At 39.6% G+C, this 15,909-nt stretch overlaps 1 protein-coding gene across 7 annotated transcripts in view; it reads left to right on the top strand.

Moving 5' to 3' along the window:
* The window catches only part of LOC6586690 (leucine-rich repeat flightless-interacting protein 2), an 89,048-nt gene that overhangs the window by 22,835 nt on the left and 50,304 nt on the right, over window positions 1–15,909 (top strand). For all 7 annotated transcript variants that reach the window (XM_032733367.2, XM_015160267.3, XM_044009323.1 and 4 more), the window contains exon 3: window positions 15,175–15,462. In XM_032733367.2, the coding sequence (XP_032589258.1) occupies window positions 15,175–15,462 (288 nt within the window). The remainder of the gene's footprint in view (window positions 1–15,174; window positions 15,463–15,909) is intronic.

The raw sequence follows: 15,909 nt of genomic DNA, 5'->3' as shown, positions 1-15,909 counted from the left end.
GCAATAGATATTTCAATAATTTTTCGCGTCTTTCAGCTTACACAAGAAACACGCACACACACACACACACACGCACGTACGCACACACAGGCATACATACACACACACGCATACAGACACAAACGCATCACACACTCACATACACACACACATACACAAACACATACATACACATACACACACATACACAAACACATACACACACAAGCACCCACGCATAAACACGCATGGGCTGCAGTGTGCGCTTACTATGAGAACTTAATTGTTTAATAACTTTTTTTATGGACGTACGATCTTCATGAAACTTTTAGATTATGATTATAACATGAATATGAATATGTAATTGCCAAAGCACAAGTATCTAGTATTTGAAATACGCTTTTTACAAAAGTGAGGGTGAGGGGGTGAATTTAGAGGTGGGGGTACATTTTAACAAAAACCGAAATTGTATAAATTGTATATAAGCATACATTAAAAATTTGGAGACTCTAGCAATAAAGGTGTAGAAGATATAATTTCATAACTGGTTTTCGATAAGGTTTTTTATCGATAAAAAAAAGATCGGGATGAGTTATCGATTTTTAATGATAAACTTTATATGCGCGCTGTAATTACGGAGATTCGTGAGTCGTTTGATTTTTCCGATTGAATATTGTAATTTTTCTGTCTTTTATTTGTTTGGTTAGGCTGCGACCGAATTGTGTAATTGACCTGCCGAGTTTGTACGGTTGAGTCAATTTCCATTGGTACTGGATTTTGAAGGTGTTTTGGACCAGTAGGTGGCCGAATTGACATACAGGTCTGAAGAGACATAGGCATGGTTTGGTACTGCTGTCGGTTCATCTGTTGGTTTTCCTGAGGTCTAAAGTAGGTTGTCTGATTGGGTCTTTGGTGGACATTGGATATGAAGTGTGGTTGACACATGGTAGGGCGCGACTGTTGTTGGGCATTACCGTATTGGTAGTGTTGCTGTGCGTAATTGTATTGGTTCTGAGTCGGTCTCTGTGGGGGTCTTTCTGGCATGCGGCTATGCCGGCAATTTTGTTATAGTCATTCACGAAAGTGAAATGAGTATATTTGTTTTGTATAATGTCCGTATGAACGCAGTTTATTTCGGCGCAGCTAGAGACTTGAAAACACATATTCGTGTATATCTCCGATTTATGGTGTTAGAATTCTCCCGATCCGCCCACTATGGGCGTGGCAAATCGGAAAATGCATTTTCCTGCTGATGGGACGTGAATGAGTATTCTGCAGTAACGCCCAGCTTCAACGTTCTTACATTTTTAATTGTATATATTTAGGTGAGACTATCAGAATAAGAGGATATACAACGGTCTACACTCTTTCCAAGAACTAAATTCTGCCTGGTTTCCCGAAAATTCTTTTAGTCCTTTCACTACATCAGGTACTTTATCTATGTAGTCAATTCAGTGTATTTGGTCCGGATTGATGGTAACGTCAGTGTAGTTGAATGGATTACTGATGGATTGGGTCGTGATATTATTTACGTTCTCGACTCCAATGTTATTTAAAATTTCTTTTAATTGTTCGATTGTTATATTGGGAGCGCTAGCAGCTGCTGGGGGATTGCCTAGGACCACTGACCAGAGAACACATAGACTAGACATGTAGAACAAACTTTTCTACAGCAGGAAATGTTAAGTTGGTCGACCACTATACTTCGTATTTGCTCGGCTCGGTCGCTGGAGGCTCGAGCAGTGAAAATATTGCACCACAAAGTCAGTGCACTGCTCAAAGGATATGGTCCCATTATGAAGCACAGCTATGCCATGTTTGTTCTACTCTCTCTCTCTCTCTCTCTCTCTCTCTATCTATCTCTCTCTATGGTCTCTCAAATCACCTAACTCAGCAGCGCACAAAAATTGAAATTTTTTCGCGACGATCCCATTTCTTTCCTTTTGAGTGAGGGGTATATCTAAATCATCAAAGCGTTTGTCAGGCTCATGCAAACAAAATGTAGCGTTTCGATGGATATTCGGGGGAAGGGTATGAAAGCGTCGATGCGTATAAACAATATAATTTCGCGGCGGGCAAGCACACACACACTCTTTGGAAACATACACGCAAGATTTCCAGCGAGATTTATACGTGCTCTCATGTGTGTGTGTGTGTGTGTCCGTCCAACCGGTTATGTCAACGAAAATTCGATGTCTCGGTTGGTCCCCATACAAACTTATATGAAAGAGCCTCCGCTTTTAATGAGAATCCGATATTGCCGATGATTTTTTTTTTCATATTTTTGAGTTAATCACCGGTTATTACGACGTGATAAAAAAAAATCGCGAAATAATGACAATAAATTTCAGCATATAACAGAGTCTCTGTTAGAAATGTATATATTGATCAGTGATCAGTACCCTTGCTTGTGTGCGTAGCAACGCCACAAATGCTGCTAAGACAGAGAGAGGGAGAGAGACAAAGTACAATGCCGACGTTACAAAAATGTTTCTAAACCATGTTATTGAAAGAAGTTTATAAAAAATGGTTGCTTTGATTAAAAATTTAAATTGCTTTATAGTAAAAGCTATTACGAATATGGCAGCCGTAAATAAAAATGGAAAAATATATATATTACTCTTTCTGGTTAAAGCGTCCTCCGGGTATAGCGACGTAAATTCGACGGTCCCTTGAGTGTCGCTATAACCGAATTCTACTGTATATATTTATTTTCTTTATTAATTTGCATTTCCGATATTTCGTTATTCAATTGATTCTTGTACTATCACTGATCTACATAAATTGATGTTTTACCGTTATGGGGTTCTATCCCTTTCCCAACAGATCTCTCTGTTCTGCGTAGTCTCGGCCTGACAATTCAACAGAGTGAGATAACTATAACATATAGTAAAACGTATTAGTATTGAGCATGGTATGTATCCACTTGAGTATAGTAAAAGAAGAAGATGGACGCGAATTAATGTTGAAAACTCGAAGTAGGAAGGTAGCATTATGTCAGAGCCGAGGAAACGCAAGGCAGTGCTGTGGGCTGAAGCGCCGGCGATCTTTTTTTTTTTTTTTTTTTTTTTTTTTTTTGTAGGTTGAGGTAGGAAAAAATGCTTTATGCACCGTCAGTCAGGTCGTTACTCTGACCGGTGTGTCGGACTGCATGACTGCTTACCGACTAAAAAATCCTCCTCTTCTGGGGCTCGAAACCACCTTGGAACCAGGAGTTTTCCCGCATTAACCTTCAAGGTGGAGCCCCATATTGTGCTCTAACTGAGCGTTGCCCTCTGTGTGCCTGCGTCCAGGTCCTACTTCTTCCGCATAGACTTTTTTCCAAGCGTCTATGCTACTGCACATTTGCTGTACTAATGTCTCTACTTTGACTTCACCGACTGTTTCTGCCAGGTCGATTCTTTCTTCCGACCACCTGTTGCAGTTGAAGCAAGTGTGTTCTGCATCGTCCATCGCATTTTCGCAGTAAATACAGCTGGCTACTTTCGAAAGTATCCATGTTCGGAGAGTAGTTGTGTCAAATAGAACGCCGTTTCACCGTGTTTTCTATTTATCCACTTCTCTAGATCGGGGATTATTTCAGCGGTCCATCTTCCATACCTTTCGCATGACCATCTCGCCTTCCACGAGACTATGGTTTGCTGTCGTATACTCTTTGCCGCCTGTTCTCAGAATTCTCCTCTTTGCCGAAGATTCCATATTTTTTTGCGCTCTTGGGCAAGCAAGTCAACCGGTATGACTGCTGCTATCACAGTCACGGCAGCCCCGGAGACTGTGCGGTACGCCGATGTTATCCTTAAGGCTGCTCTTCGTTGCACTGATAACATCGGTTTTCGCCTTACATTCGCCTTTAAGGTGTCCGCCCATACTTCACTTCCATATAGCAATATTGCATTTGTCGCTTCCATGAGAAGTCTTTGTTTTCCTGCCGTCGGGCCGTCAATGTTTGCCATCGATTTGCTCAAAGACCCCGTTGCTGCCAGAAGGTAAGTTTACTGTCTAGTCTAACGCCTAGATAATTCACTGTCCTCTGAGTCCGTATAAGGTTTCCGCTTACTCGCATCTCTATTTCGGTTGGGATCTGCTTCCCCGTGAACAGAAGTAACTCTGTTTTATGGGTGGCAAGTTCCAATCCTCGAGAGCTGAGCCATGTCTGCGTGCGGATCATGACTTGGGTAAGTCTCTTTTGGGACTCTACGGTGTTTCTGGCAGTAATAACGGCTGTGATATCATCGGCATAACCAATTAGGAAAGCGTCTTCAGGCATTCCCAGTCTTAGGATATCGTCGTAGCTGATATTCCACAGGTCTGGTCCCAGGATTGACCCCTGTGCAGCTCCTCCAGTCACTCTATATCGTTTCGTACCAGTCTGTGTGGAGTACAGGAGTATTCGATCCTGCAAATAGCTCCTGATCATATTCATCAGGTACTCCGGTATATGGAAACGATGCTCCAAGGAAGTAAGCATACCAGTCCACCTTACACTATTAAAGGCGTTTTTAACGTCCAGCGTTGCTAGCAGGACCACTGGGCGCGAGTATGCATTTCCTCTTTGCGTAGCTCTGGCTGCCTGAACCACTTCATCGATAGCTCCCATTGTGGATTTTCCAGCTCTGAACCCGTGTTGCCTGGGGCTAAGTCCTCCAGCGGCCTCTACTGCGGCGAGTAGTCTGGGTCTTATGAGCTTTTCTAACAGCTTCGCCGCTGTGTTTAGCATACACAATGGGCGATAAGCCGAAGGTGAGTTGGGATCGCCTTTGCCTTTGCTAATGAGCACCAGTCTCTGTTCTTTCCACGCTTCTGGGAATATTCTTTCTTTTAGACATGCGTTATACATCCTAAGGAGGTTACGTCCGGTATTGTGCCTTCACATCCCGGCCTATGAAAGGTAGCTCTGCTTCTGCGGTTTGCTACCACTAACCCGGACCTAGCGGCCATATATATAATTTTCCGTCCTCTAGAGTTAGTAGAGGACATTCCCCAGTCTACTGATCGTTCATTCAGATCGCCTGCCACAATGATGGGCTGCCGTCGATCCACGAGCAGATCCTCGACTGCATCCAGTTTATTCTGGAAGCTGTTTATGTCATCGCTAGGAGTTAGGCGATCTTTATTTTAGTCATTTTGACATGAACATGCTATTCGGCTTGGTTGCGAGTTCAAATCCCGCGGATAACAGTTTCTTGTAAATTGTAAATTTTTGTTATTTTCACTTCTTTTATATTTTTTAAATTTCATAATGTTTCTTTCCGTTATATGAATGTCTATTAGGCTTATTTATATGTACAAATACATAAATAGTTGGCTGACGCATAAAAATGCCACGATTCGGGCAATAAAAATGCCGATTGCCACGCCCCTAGTGGCCGTAGACTCCCCATTTTTGGTCAGATCTTAGAACGAGCAAGCGGTAACCTAAATGCAAATTTGAGTTCTAACGCTCAAAAAATGTGAAAATTATATGCCACGCCCCTAAAGAGGCTTTAAAATTATTTTTGGGTCATCGATAGAGGAGACTACCAGTAACTCAACTAATTAAATTTGAAGCTTCTAGTGCTTAAAGTGTAAGAGATATAAACTTTGCCACGATTTGCCATGCCCCTATGGGCGAACATATATCCACCATAGCTCGTTGGACTTGGGTGGTCAACCCGCGAATATATACAAAATTTCAAGTCTCTAGCATCAATAGTGCCTAAAATACAGCAAAATTTGAAAAATCACTATATCTTCAGGTCCGATTTGTCACACCCCTAGTAAGAGAAGATATAAAGTTGTGTCACCCACCTTTATTGAATCGAAACATCAGCTCACGTGCAAAATTTCAGCATTCTAGACTTATTACTTTAGGAGATACGGTTTTATCCAATTTGCTACGCCCCCATGGGCGGAGATACATCCGCCATAGCTTGTGATCTTAGGTGGTCAACGCGGGCCTACATACCAAATTTCAGCTTTCTAGCTCTTCAACAAACATGATTTCTGGTATATCGGAAAATGCATTTTCCGATTCTCCACTCCCCTAGTGGGCGGGTCGAGAAAATTTGAACACTTTATAAATCGGAGATATACACGAATATGTGTTCTAAATTTCAAGTCTCTAGCTTCAATAGCGCCGAAATAGACTGCGTTCATACGGACAGACGGACGGACAGCAAGACGGACATTGCACAAAACCTCATTTTACTCATTTTACTTTCGTGAGAGAGAATGTACCCATACATATTCTAACCATATGATCTCGCTCTGAAAGTTTCATAAAGATTGTCTGTCTACAAAAGAAATTATTCAACAGAAAAAAACTCTCATAATCATAGCTCGCAAATGAGTGTACACAATTTTCGTTGTCAGCAAATAAGTGTCTTACACACACACAAGAAAAAAGACTCAGGCAGAAACTGTTATTGTTGCGTCTGACCACTAACCAGAGAACACATAGACTAGACATGTAGAACAAACTTTTTCAACACCGAAAAAATGCGCTGAAGCGACCGGACAACTTCGTATTTGGTCAGCTCGGTCGTTTGAGGCTCAAGCAGTGAAAATAAGGCACGACAAAATCAGTGCGCTGCGACTGCTGCCATGAAATAACATTACCAAATAAGCGCGCCTCTTCAATTATATCCAAAATCATTCACACAATTCTAACTTGTCGTAGGCACACGTAAATGCTCATGTCGCATGCATACACACATAAACATACACACACGCACATACATATAAAGGCACTCAAATGCTTCTACAATGATTACCCCATCATTTGTGAGCATCGCGGCCCTTCGTACACACAATCAAACATATGTATGTAAGTGTTCACAGTTCACAAGATCAACCAAATTCAAATGCTGGGCTTTAAAATTGCTACAGGCAGCAGGAGCCTCGCACACAGGCATACAAATACTCATAGTACATGTAGCAAGGGAGAGTGTGTGTGTGCATGCCCGTCGCGAAATCATATTTTTATGAGCACCAACGATTTCATACCCTTCTTAGAAATAATCATGAAAACGCCAACATTTTGTATGAACGTGGCGAACGCTTTAAAAATTTCGGTATACCCTTCACTCAAAAGGAACGAGCTGAGATCGTCGCGAACAATTTTCACTTTTTGTGCGCTGCTGCTATTCGAGAGACCATAGAGAGAGAGAGAGCATAAAGAGAGGTAGAGAGTGAGTAAGGGAAAAAGAGCGCATAGTCGTGCTTCATTTGGTAATGCGTGCATTTCGTGGCAGCAGTCGCAGCGTACTGATTTTGTCGTGCCTTATTTTCACTGCTTGAGCCTCAAACGACCGAGCCGACCAAATACGAAGTTGTCCGGTCGCTTCAGCGCATTTTTTCGGTGTTGAAAAAGTTTGTTCTACATGTCTAGTCTATGTGTTCTCTGGTTAGTGGTCTGGCTGAGCTCGCTCGCGTTCTGAGCGAGACAGTTATTTCTGTTTTCGTTTCGCTCAAGTCAAACACTGATCGTTTGCTTGAGTTAAATAAAGCAAATTGTCTTTTGCGTACTTATGGGTAATGTATGGGTATGTATGTAAAGTGGCTTGAGAAGCATGGTCGAACGGTGTAGCAACAGGGTGCCAATTTCGTTTTAAAGGTAAAGGCAGTTATTGACAAGGCGTTGATGGAAAAAGACGTTTAGTGACAAGTTAGAGACAGTGAGAGAAGAAAGACGTACACGCTGGTGATTGGAAGTCAGGGTTCTAAAGTTGTTTAAGCTCTAAATACTCTGTTAATTTCAATTACAAATACTCAATCTAATTAATAAATGCATATATACAACATAATTGTTACATGTATGCATGTATATATTTACATGCACACGAAGGCAAAGATAATTTCTGTTGAGTTTTTTAGTCAAACTGTCTTTGTTCAAAACAAAAGAAAACAAATGGAGCCGCTCAGACCGAGATCGTGTCTGCATAATCTTTTCGGATATTTTACGAAGCAGAGCATATAAGAAAAAACGATCAACACTCATTTGCGAGCTATGCTCATAATATTGCCCACACTGTAGCGCAGCCCAAGCGCAGTCGCTGCTAACTGCACAGTCAGCAGAGCTCGTGATTAAACGTGCGTGTGGATGCAAGTGTATTTATGTGTACATAAAAGAAGTGCAGAATTATTAGAATATCAGCTTGAAGGGTTCAGGTATCTCCTAGTGAGCAGTCATGATTGGAGCCTTCTTACTTGTTTATTTCTGTCTCTTTAAGTAATTAGCTTTCTTAACGTTTTTTCCCTAATCATGGTGGTCGATTGGTGGGAATTTGAAATTACTTAATAATGACCGCTTTATAGTTTTTTCCGTAGAATTTATTATTTTTAAGAAAATTGGCAATTGGTTTCCTTGTGTCTTTCTGATTTTTATAACCCATTGAAAATGGGAAATCAGGGTATAATGGTTTTGTTAAATGTATGTAACAGGCAGAAGGAGGCGTGGCAAATCCCATAAAGTATATATATTCTTGATCATCAGGGCGACGAGCTGAGTTGATTTAGCCCTGTCCGTCTGTCCGCGTCGATCTCAGAAGATATAAGAGCTGGATCCTTGAAATTTATTTTATGTATGTCACGCGCATATCGAGCTTTCCTCCAAATAGTTCAATTTAACCCCCACCCCTATATCCACCCTCTCACCAACATATTTGTAAAAGGCGTATTTCTAATACTAGAGACTTGTGCTTTGGCAAATGCAATGTTATGGTCACGATATACAAGTTTCATGGAGACAGTCCATCGGCAAGAAAAATTATTAAACAATCAAATTCCCATAGTACGCCCACACTGCAGTCTATGCGTGTGTGTCTCTGTGTTTGTTTTTTATGTGAGCAGAATGACGCGAATAATTATTGAAATATCAATTCTTAAAAGGGTTCAGGGGATTTTGTAGTCGACCATTCTCGGCTAGAGCTTTCTTACTTGTTTATTATTTCCTACGCATTCTCGACTAGAGCTTTCTTACTTGTTTATTATTTCCAACGGTAATATTAATTTTTATCTTACTTCGAGTCACATACTTAACTTATTATGCACTGAAACTTTATTTGGATTATTTTTGTAAGCATAAATGGCCAATATGGGTTCTTTTAAAATTGTTTAAGCCTCGCGAATAAAATTCAAAATTGTTTATAATGTTTTTAAATTAGTTTTGAAACTTTTCTTTTTTTAAAAGAAATTAGAAAATATATTTAATTACAGCTTAGCGCTACCTAATTGGTAACCTAATCTAAACAGATATTTACAAAAATTTATTTACTTAAAAGCTATATTAATATTATATGCATATATTCTTGTCAAATCTAAAGGTGTGAAACTTTTCGAAATAAGTAAAAACAAGTAAGAAAGCTATAGTCATTTTGATAACTTAAACTGATGGATACTGACAGAATAAATATACAGAGGTGGTCAAAAGTATTTACACAACGAACATTTTTCTACATGCTCTGCTTAAAGAGCTTTTTTTGTTGTTGTTGTAAACCGTTTTTGAAAAAAAGCTTTTGTGACATAAAGCTCATTCTATGTAGAAGCGATCGGCTGAAGAAATTGCTAAAATAACGGTACATGCTAATAAATAGAGCGAAAAAAACAATTACTTAGAGGTTGTCAAAAGTATTTACACACATTTTTTTTGCGTCTTTAGTATTTACACAAAATAGTCTGTTCCCTATGTAAAATCATGGTGATTTAATATTGGCAGATATCCTGATTGATTTAGAGTGCCTTCTATTGTCACCAAAGTAAAGCGTTTTGCTAGAGTACTGTAAGGTAGTAAATTTAAGCCGGGGACAGACTCAGTCTGCCCAGGGTGTACTCACAAGAAATTTATTTGATTCGTGAGACACCAGGGGGAGGGGTGTTAGTGATATGACCGGGAATAGGGAAAGAGGGGGGGAAACTAGCTATGAAAACCGTCACTCACGTGCACCGCTCGCTTCGTAATCGCCTCGCCGCCGTCTGATCCTCTGCTTACCCGCCGCCGCCTCTCTTAATGGAAACTCTGTGATCCTCTGCTTAACCGCCGCCGCCTCTCTTAATGGAAACTCTTCTTCGTTTTATCTCTTTTCACTGAGCCGCTTTATTTTCACTCTTTACTTAGTTTAACCGCACTTAAAAATAACTTTCACAATTTAGTCTTGACCTTTTCAACCGACCGGCGGCTTCCGCTGCTCGATCCCGACTCCTGTCATCCGACGACCTTTGCCGCTTAACCCTGACTAACTAACTCTTTTCTTCTCTCGTTCGCCCAAAGCCCTCGGCGTCGGCGACGCAACTCTCCGCTCAAAACTCTCCGCGCAAGGTTGCGCCGCCGATCGCCGATAAATCATCAGCGCTTTGGGCGGTCTTTTCAAATGCAGATTTAAATGCAATAATACTACTAATACTACTATCAATACTAATACTAATACTAATACTACTTAATTCACTAGCTTAATCTCTAATTACTACGTAAGCAACTTATTCCATAACCAAAATTCCAATTTAATATTTCATTGTGAGGCGGTGATCGGCGAGCCGCCTCACAGTACATTGAAAAGCCTTTAGATCTTTTGCACAACGTTTTGAGGACAGATGGGGCTGAATTTCAGTTTCACGGCTCATTTGGAAACATCTTCCTGCATTAGTGCCAAAAAAAAAAAGAAAAATGCAGTGAAGCCTCTTATCTGATTTGGAGGTGGAAAGTAATGTCTTGCCATACAATGGTGTTGGAGATTTGGTGCCAATAGAAGGCACTCTAAATCAATCAGGATATCTGCCAATATTAAATCACCATGATTTTACATAGGGAACAGACTATTTCTAGTTATTGACTGGCTACTGCAGCAAAATAATGCTCCTTGCCATAAAGGATCAATACCCACAAAGCTTTTGAGAGACTTAAGCTAAGCCATTCTGCCCTGGTTTTCGCAAAGTCCGGGCCTTATCAAATGAAAATGTTTGGGTAATGATGAAATCTAACAGATTATTCAACAAGGACCGAAACTGGACGATATCATCAAGGAAATTACCGAAATTCGGTCGAAATTAACAATTGACTTTGCACGATCCTTGGTGGCATCAATTCCAGCAAGGCATCGGGCTGTAATTGAAGTAAAAGCAGGAATAACTAAACACAAACTTAGATAAATAAGCCCTTAGTTATATAAAACAAAAATCCAAAAGAAATAACATTAAACAATAGCAATAAACATTGTTTAAGTTTTGTGTAAATACTAAAGACGCAAAAAAAATGTGTGTAAATACTTTTGACAAACTCTAAGTAATTGTTCTTTTCGCTCTATTTATTAGCATGTACCGTTATTTTAGCAATTTCTTCAGCCGATCGCTTCTACATAGAATGAGCTTTATGTCACAAAAGCTTTTTTCAAAAACGGTGTACAACAACAACAACAAAAAGCTCTTTAAGCAGAGCATGTAGAAAAATGTTCGTTGTGTAAATACTTTTGACCACCTCTGTATAAGTCAATCGATTGATAAGCCATTGGTTTTTGTTTATAAATACCAAAGTGTTGACTATAGCTGACTTTAAACTAGACCTTCGGTCCGAAGCAATCGATCCTGTTTTTCCAAATGTTCTTTCCGATTCGGCAGAACTTGCTGGTATACATAAATATTATTTTAACATTCATAAGGGCTTACAATTATATCCCTGTAAAATACTTACGCGAATACTGCAAGAACTTTTTCATTGATATTGTGTATTATGTACCTAACTCACAACAACTTCGATAGATCGAAATCGAAAAATTTCCATCGATCTATCGCATTTCACGAGTCCCATCGATAATATCGATGGAGCCCTCGATTTCCCAGCTCTATCGCAGACCCCATAAATTATATATATTCTTGATCAGCACGACGAGCTGTCCGTCTGTCCTTCCGTCCGTCCGTATGAGCAAAAGGATCTCAGAAGATTTAAGAGCTAAAGAGCTGAAATTTGGCATGCATACTCGTGTATACCATAGGCAGTACAAGTTTATATTATTCTTTCGATAACTCATGTGATAACTTTTTTATCGAGAATAATTGATAAGTCGGCTGAAAAACAAATCAGCCAAATTTGAACACTTTTAGACCTGAAGACTTTAAATTTGCGTTGTATATAAAGTTAATGGATACCAAGATTTTGTAATATACTGATTTTTGATACCATGCCCCTTCACCTACAATTTGTAAAAGTACAATTTCAAGTACTAGAGACTTGATGTTAAGATTTCGGTATACCCTTCGCTCAAAAGGAAAGAAGTGGGATCGTCGCAAACAATTTTCCATTTTTGTGCGCTGTTGCTATTTGAGAGACGATAGAGAGAGAGCATAAAGAGAGGGAGACAGTGAGTGAGGGAAAAAGAGCGCATAACTGCACTTCATTTAGAAAAGTGTGCATTTCGTGGCAACGGTCGCAACGCACTGATTTTGTCGTGCCTTAATTTCACTGCATGAGCCTTAAAAGACCGAGCCGAGCAAATACGAAGTTTTCTGGTCTCTTCAGCGCATTTTTTCGGTGTTGAAAAAGTTTGTTCTAGATGTCTAGTCCATGTGTTCTCTGGTTAGTGCCGTAACTTAACTATCCAAATTTGAAGCTTTTAGCTCTTAAACTGTAGAAGATATAAACCTTTGCGGTTTGCGCCCCCTATGGGCGGACATATATCTATCATAGCTCGTTGGACTTGGGCGGTCAACCCGCGTATATATACGAAATTTCAGGTTCATAGCGTTAAAAGTGCCTAAACTATATCGCAGAGTTCGAAAAATCACTATATCTTCAAGTCCGATTTGCCACGTCCCTAATAGGCGTATATAGACATTTTTCCAGCCATCTTTATAGAATCGAAACATCAGCTCACGGTTTCAGCATTCTAGATTTACAACTCCTACAGTTTTATTCGATTTGCCACACCCCCAATGGGCGGAGATATATTCTATATTCATAGCTCATGATCTTGGGTGGTCGACGCGGACCTACATACCATCATACATCAACTAATGAGAAAATGCATGTTCCGATTTGCCACGCCACTAGTGGACGGATCGGGAAAATTTTAACACTTCATAAATCGGAGATATACACGAGTATGTGCTCCAAATTTTAAGTCTCTACTTTCAATAGCGCCGAAATAGACTGCGTTCATACGGAGAGACGGACGGATAGCAAGACGGACATTGCAAAAAAACAATATTCTCATTTCACTTTCGTGAATGAGCATACAACGCCTAAAAGAAAAGAAGCACAGAAAAGAACTAGATTCATTTAGGTATTGCGAGCTATTTTTTGGTTCGGGCTGGTCTCCAAGGCTGGTGAAATCACAATGAATCACTAGAGTCAAAAATTATGGTTTACAGGATTATGACCACATCTGGAGCTGGTACCCTGAACTTTATAGATAGCAAGTTGGAAAAGCATCACTATCTATCTTATGTTGCCACAATCTGCAGATCTCAATCCAATTAACCAGATTTGATTAGCCCTTTTGGCAGATGTATGTTCCAAGTGGGTCAAAATCGCTGAGACTTAAACCAATCCATTGGTACTTCGCCGACTGATTGTAGTAATTGCTTCAAAAGTTGGTCCTACTAAATTTGAGTTCATAATTATAGTTAATTTTCATTAGTGAACTAAACTTTTGTCATGCTTTTCTTGTTTTTTTTTTTTTCTTTACATGCATTTTAGCCTACTCACTTGATTTTTATGGAAAACAATTATGAATGATTTTTATGTTGCTAAATATCCAATAAAACTAAACTTTTTATACCCTGAACCCATTTCCAGACCCCATAAAGTATATATATTCTTGATCATGGCGACGAGCTGAGAAGATTCAGACCTATTTGTCTGACCGTGTATTTGAACGCATCGGTCTCAGAAGATATAAGAGCTAGAAACTTGAATTTTTTCCTAGGTCCGTGTATATCACGAGCATATAGGTTTTCTCAAAAAATCGATAACCTGTACCATTATTTTATTATCAATTAAAAACCTTATCAAAAACAAGTAAGAAAGCTCTAGTCGAGACTGCCCGACTACGAGACCCCCTTAACCCTTCGAGCAATAGTTATTTCAATTATTTTCCGCGTCTTTCCGCACACACGCACACACACGCACGCATACACATTCACACACACATACACACTCACACACACATACACACACACTCACAGGCACGGATAGCCTGCAGTGTGCGCTTACTATGAGAACTTAATTGCTTAATAACTTTTTTGTGGACATACGATCTTGATGCAATTTTCAGACTTTCAGACATAACTATAACAATAATATGCGTGCACTTGCCTAAGCACAAGTCTCTAGTATTTGAAATACTCGATGGTGAGCGGGTGGATATAGGGGTGGGGGGTAAATTTTAACAAAAACCGAAATTGTATAAAATACATTTAAGTCCCCAATTGAAATTTGGAAACTCTATCTACAAAGGTGTAGGAGATATAATTAAATAACTGGCTTTCGATAAGGTTTTTAATCGATAATAAAATATCTTTCGATAAGGGTTTTAATCGATAATAAAATATCTTTCGATAAGGTTTTTAATCGATAATAAAATATCTGGGGTAGGTTTCGATATTTAGAGAAAAGCTCGACATGCGCGTGATATACACGGCCCTAGGAAAAAAAATTTCAAGTCTAGGTCTTATATCTTCTGAAATCGACGCGTTCAAACATACGGACAGACGGATTTCCCATTTTCAATGGGTTCAGGGTATAATTAGGTTTCTCCTATACCTTTATAGTTAGAGTCGCCAAATGTTAAATTAAGATTCATATGTATTTTACAGAATTTTGATTAATGTTCTAACGCACCCACACCTCTATATCCACTCCCTCGCCCCTTAATTTGTAAAATGCATATTTTAATTACTAGAGACTTGTGTTATGGCAACTGCACTCATTTCAATGTTATAAGCACGATCTGAGTTTCATGATAATAGTCCACTTACAATCAAAGTTATTAAACAAGTAGTACACTACAGTCAGTGCGTGTTTGTGTCTGCATGCGAATGCCTGTATGTGTGCATGTGCGAACAATTATTGAAATATCAGTTGCTCGGAGAGTTCAGGGAATCTCGTAGTCGAGCAGTCTCGACTTCAGCTTTCTTACTTGCTTTCAGGATGTAAAAAAAATGCAGCACCCATTAAAATTTATTCGAAGCTCACAAGGTAAATTTTTAATTATATCTTCTTTACCGCAGGCTGAAGCTCGACTAGCAGCTCGACGTCTGGCTCGCGCTGAAGCTCGGGATATACGTATGCGTGAATTAGAGCGGCAACAAAAAGAGTTAGAGCAAAATGCTGATCGTGCATTTGATATGCAATGTACGAGTGGGAACGTCATTACGGACCCACTCTCAGCACATTCTGTACGCCACGCATATAGCGGTTTTATTAACTTAGCGCGTGCAACTACGTCACGACGTAGTAGTGAAGATTCATTAGAGGATGAGAGTCGCAGCTTGCGTGATATTAAACACGAACTTAAAGTAAGTATATTCATATCATATCATCATACAATTACCTGATAATCGTAAAGCGAATTCGCCAATGAAAAGGTCATTATTGTCAATCCTCTGACAGATTACTTGATCTAGATTATTGTGTGGTATTCGCACCTACATTTGACTGGCAGCTTGTTGCTGTTTAGCGACATCGTCTAAGGCTTCTGTTCAACTGTAACGAAATTGGATACGGCTGCATTTATGACTTTTTGTTATACCCTGAACCCATTGAAAAGAGGATAATGGTTTTGTTAAATGTATGTAATAGGCAGAAGGAGGGTCTGCCACGCCTCCTTAAAATATATACAGTTTGGCATGAAAATGTTTACACACAGGGAAAAAATTTTAATTTTTTATTTTGAAGCGAAATAAAAGCAGTAAGAATATGCATATTCAATTTTTATACGCTGAACCCATTGAAAATGGGAAATC

This window comes from Drosophila mojavensis, unplaced genomic scaffold, assembly GCF_018153725.1.
Source record: "Drosophila mojavensis isolate 15081-1352.22 unplaced genomic scaffold, ASM1815372v1 contig_72, whole genome shotgun sequence".
Taxonomy (NCBI): domain Eukaryota; kingdom Metazoa; phylum Arthropoda; class Insecta; order Diptera; family Drosophilidae; genus Drosophila; species Drosophila mojavensis.
The sequence above is the reverse complement of the archived record's forward strand: the minus strand, read 5'-3'. Positions and strand labels throughout refer to the sequence as shown.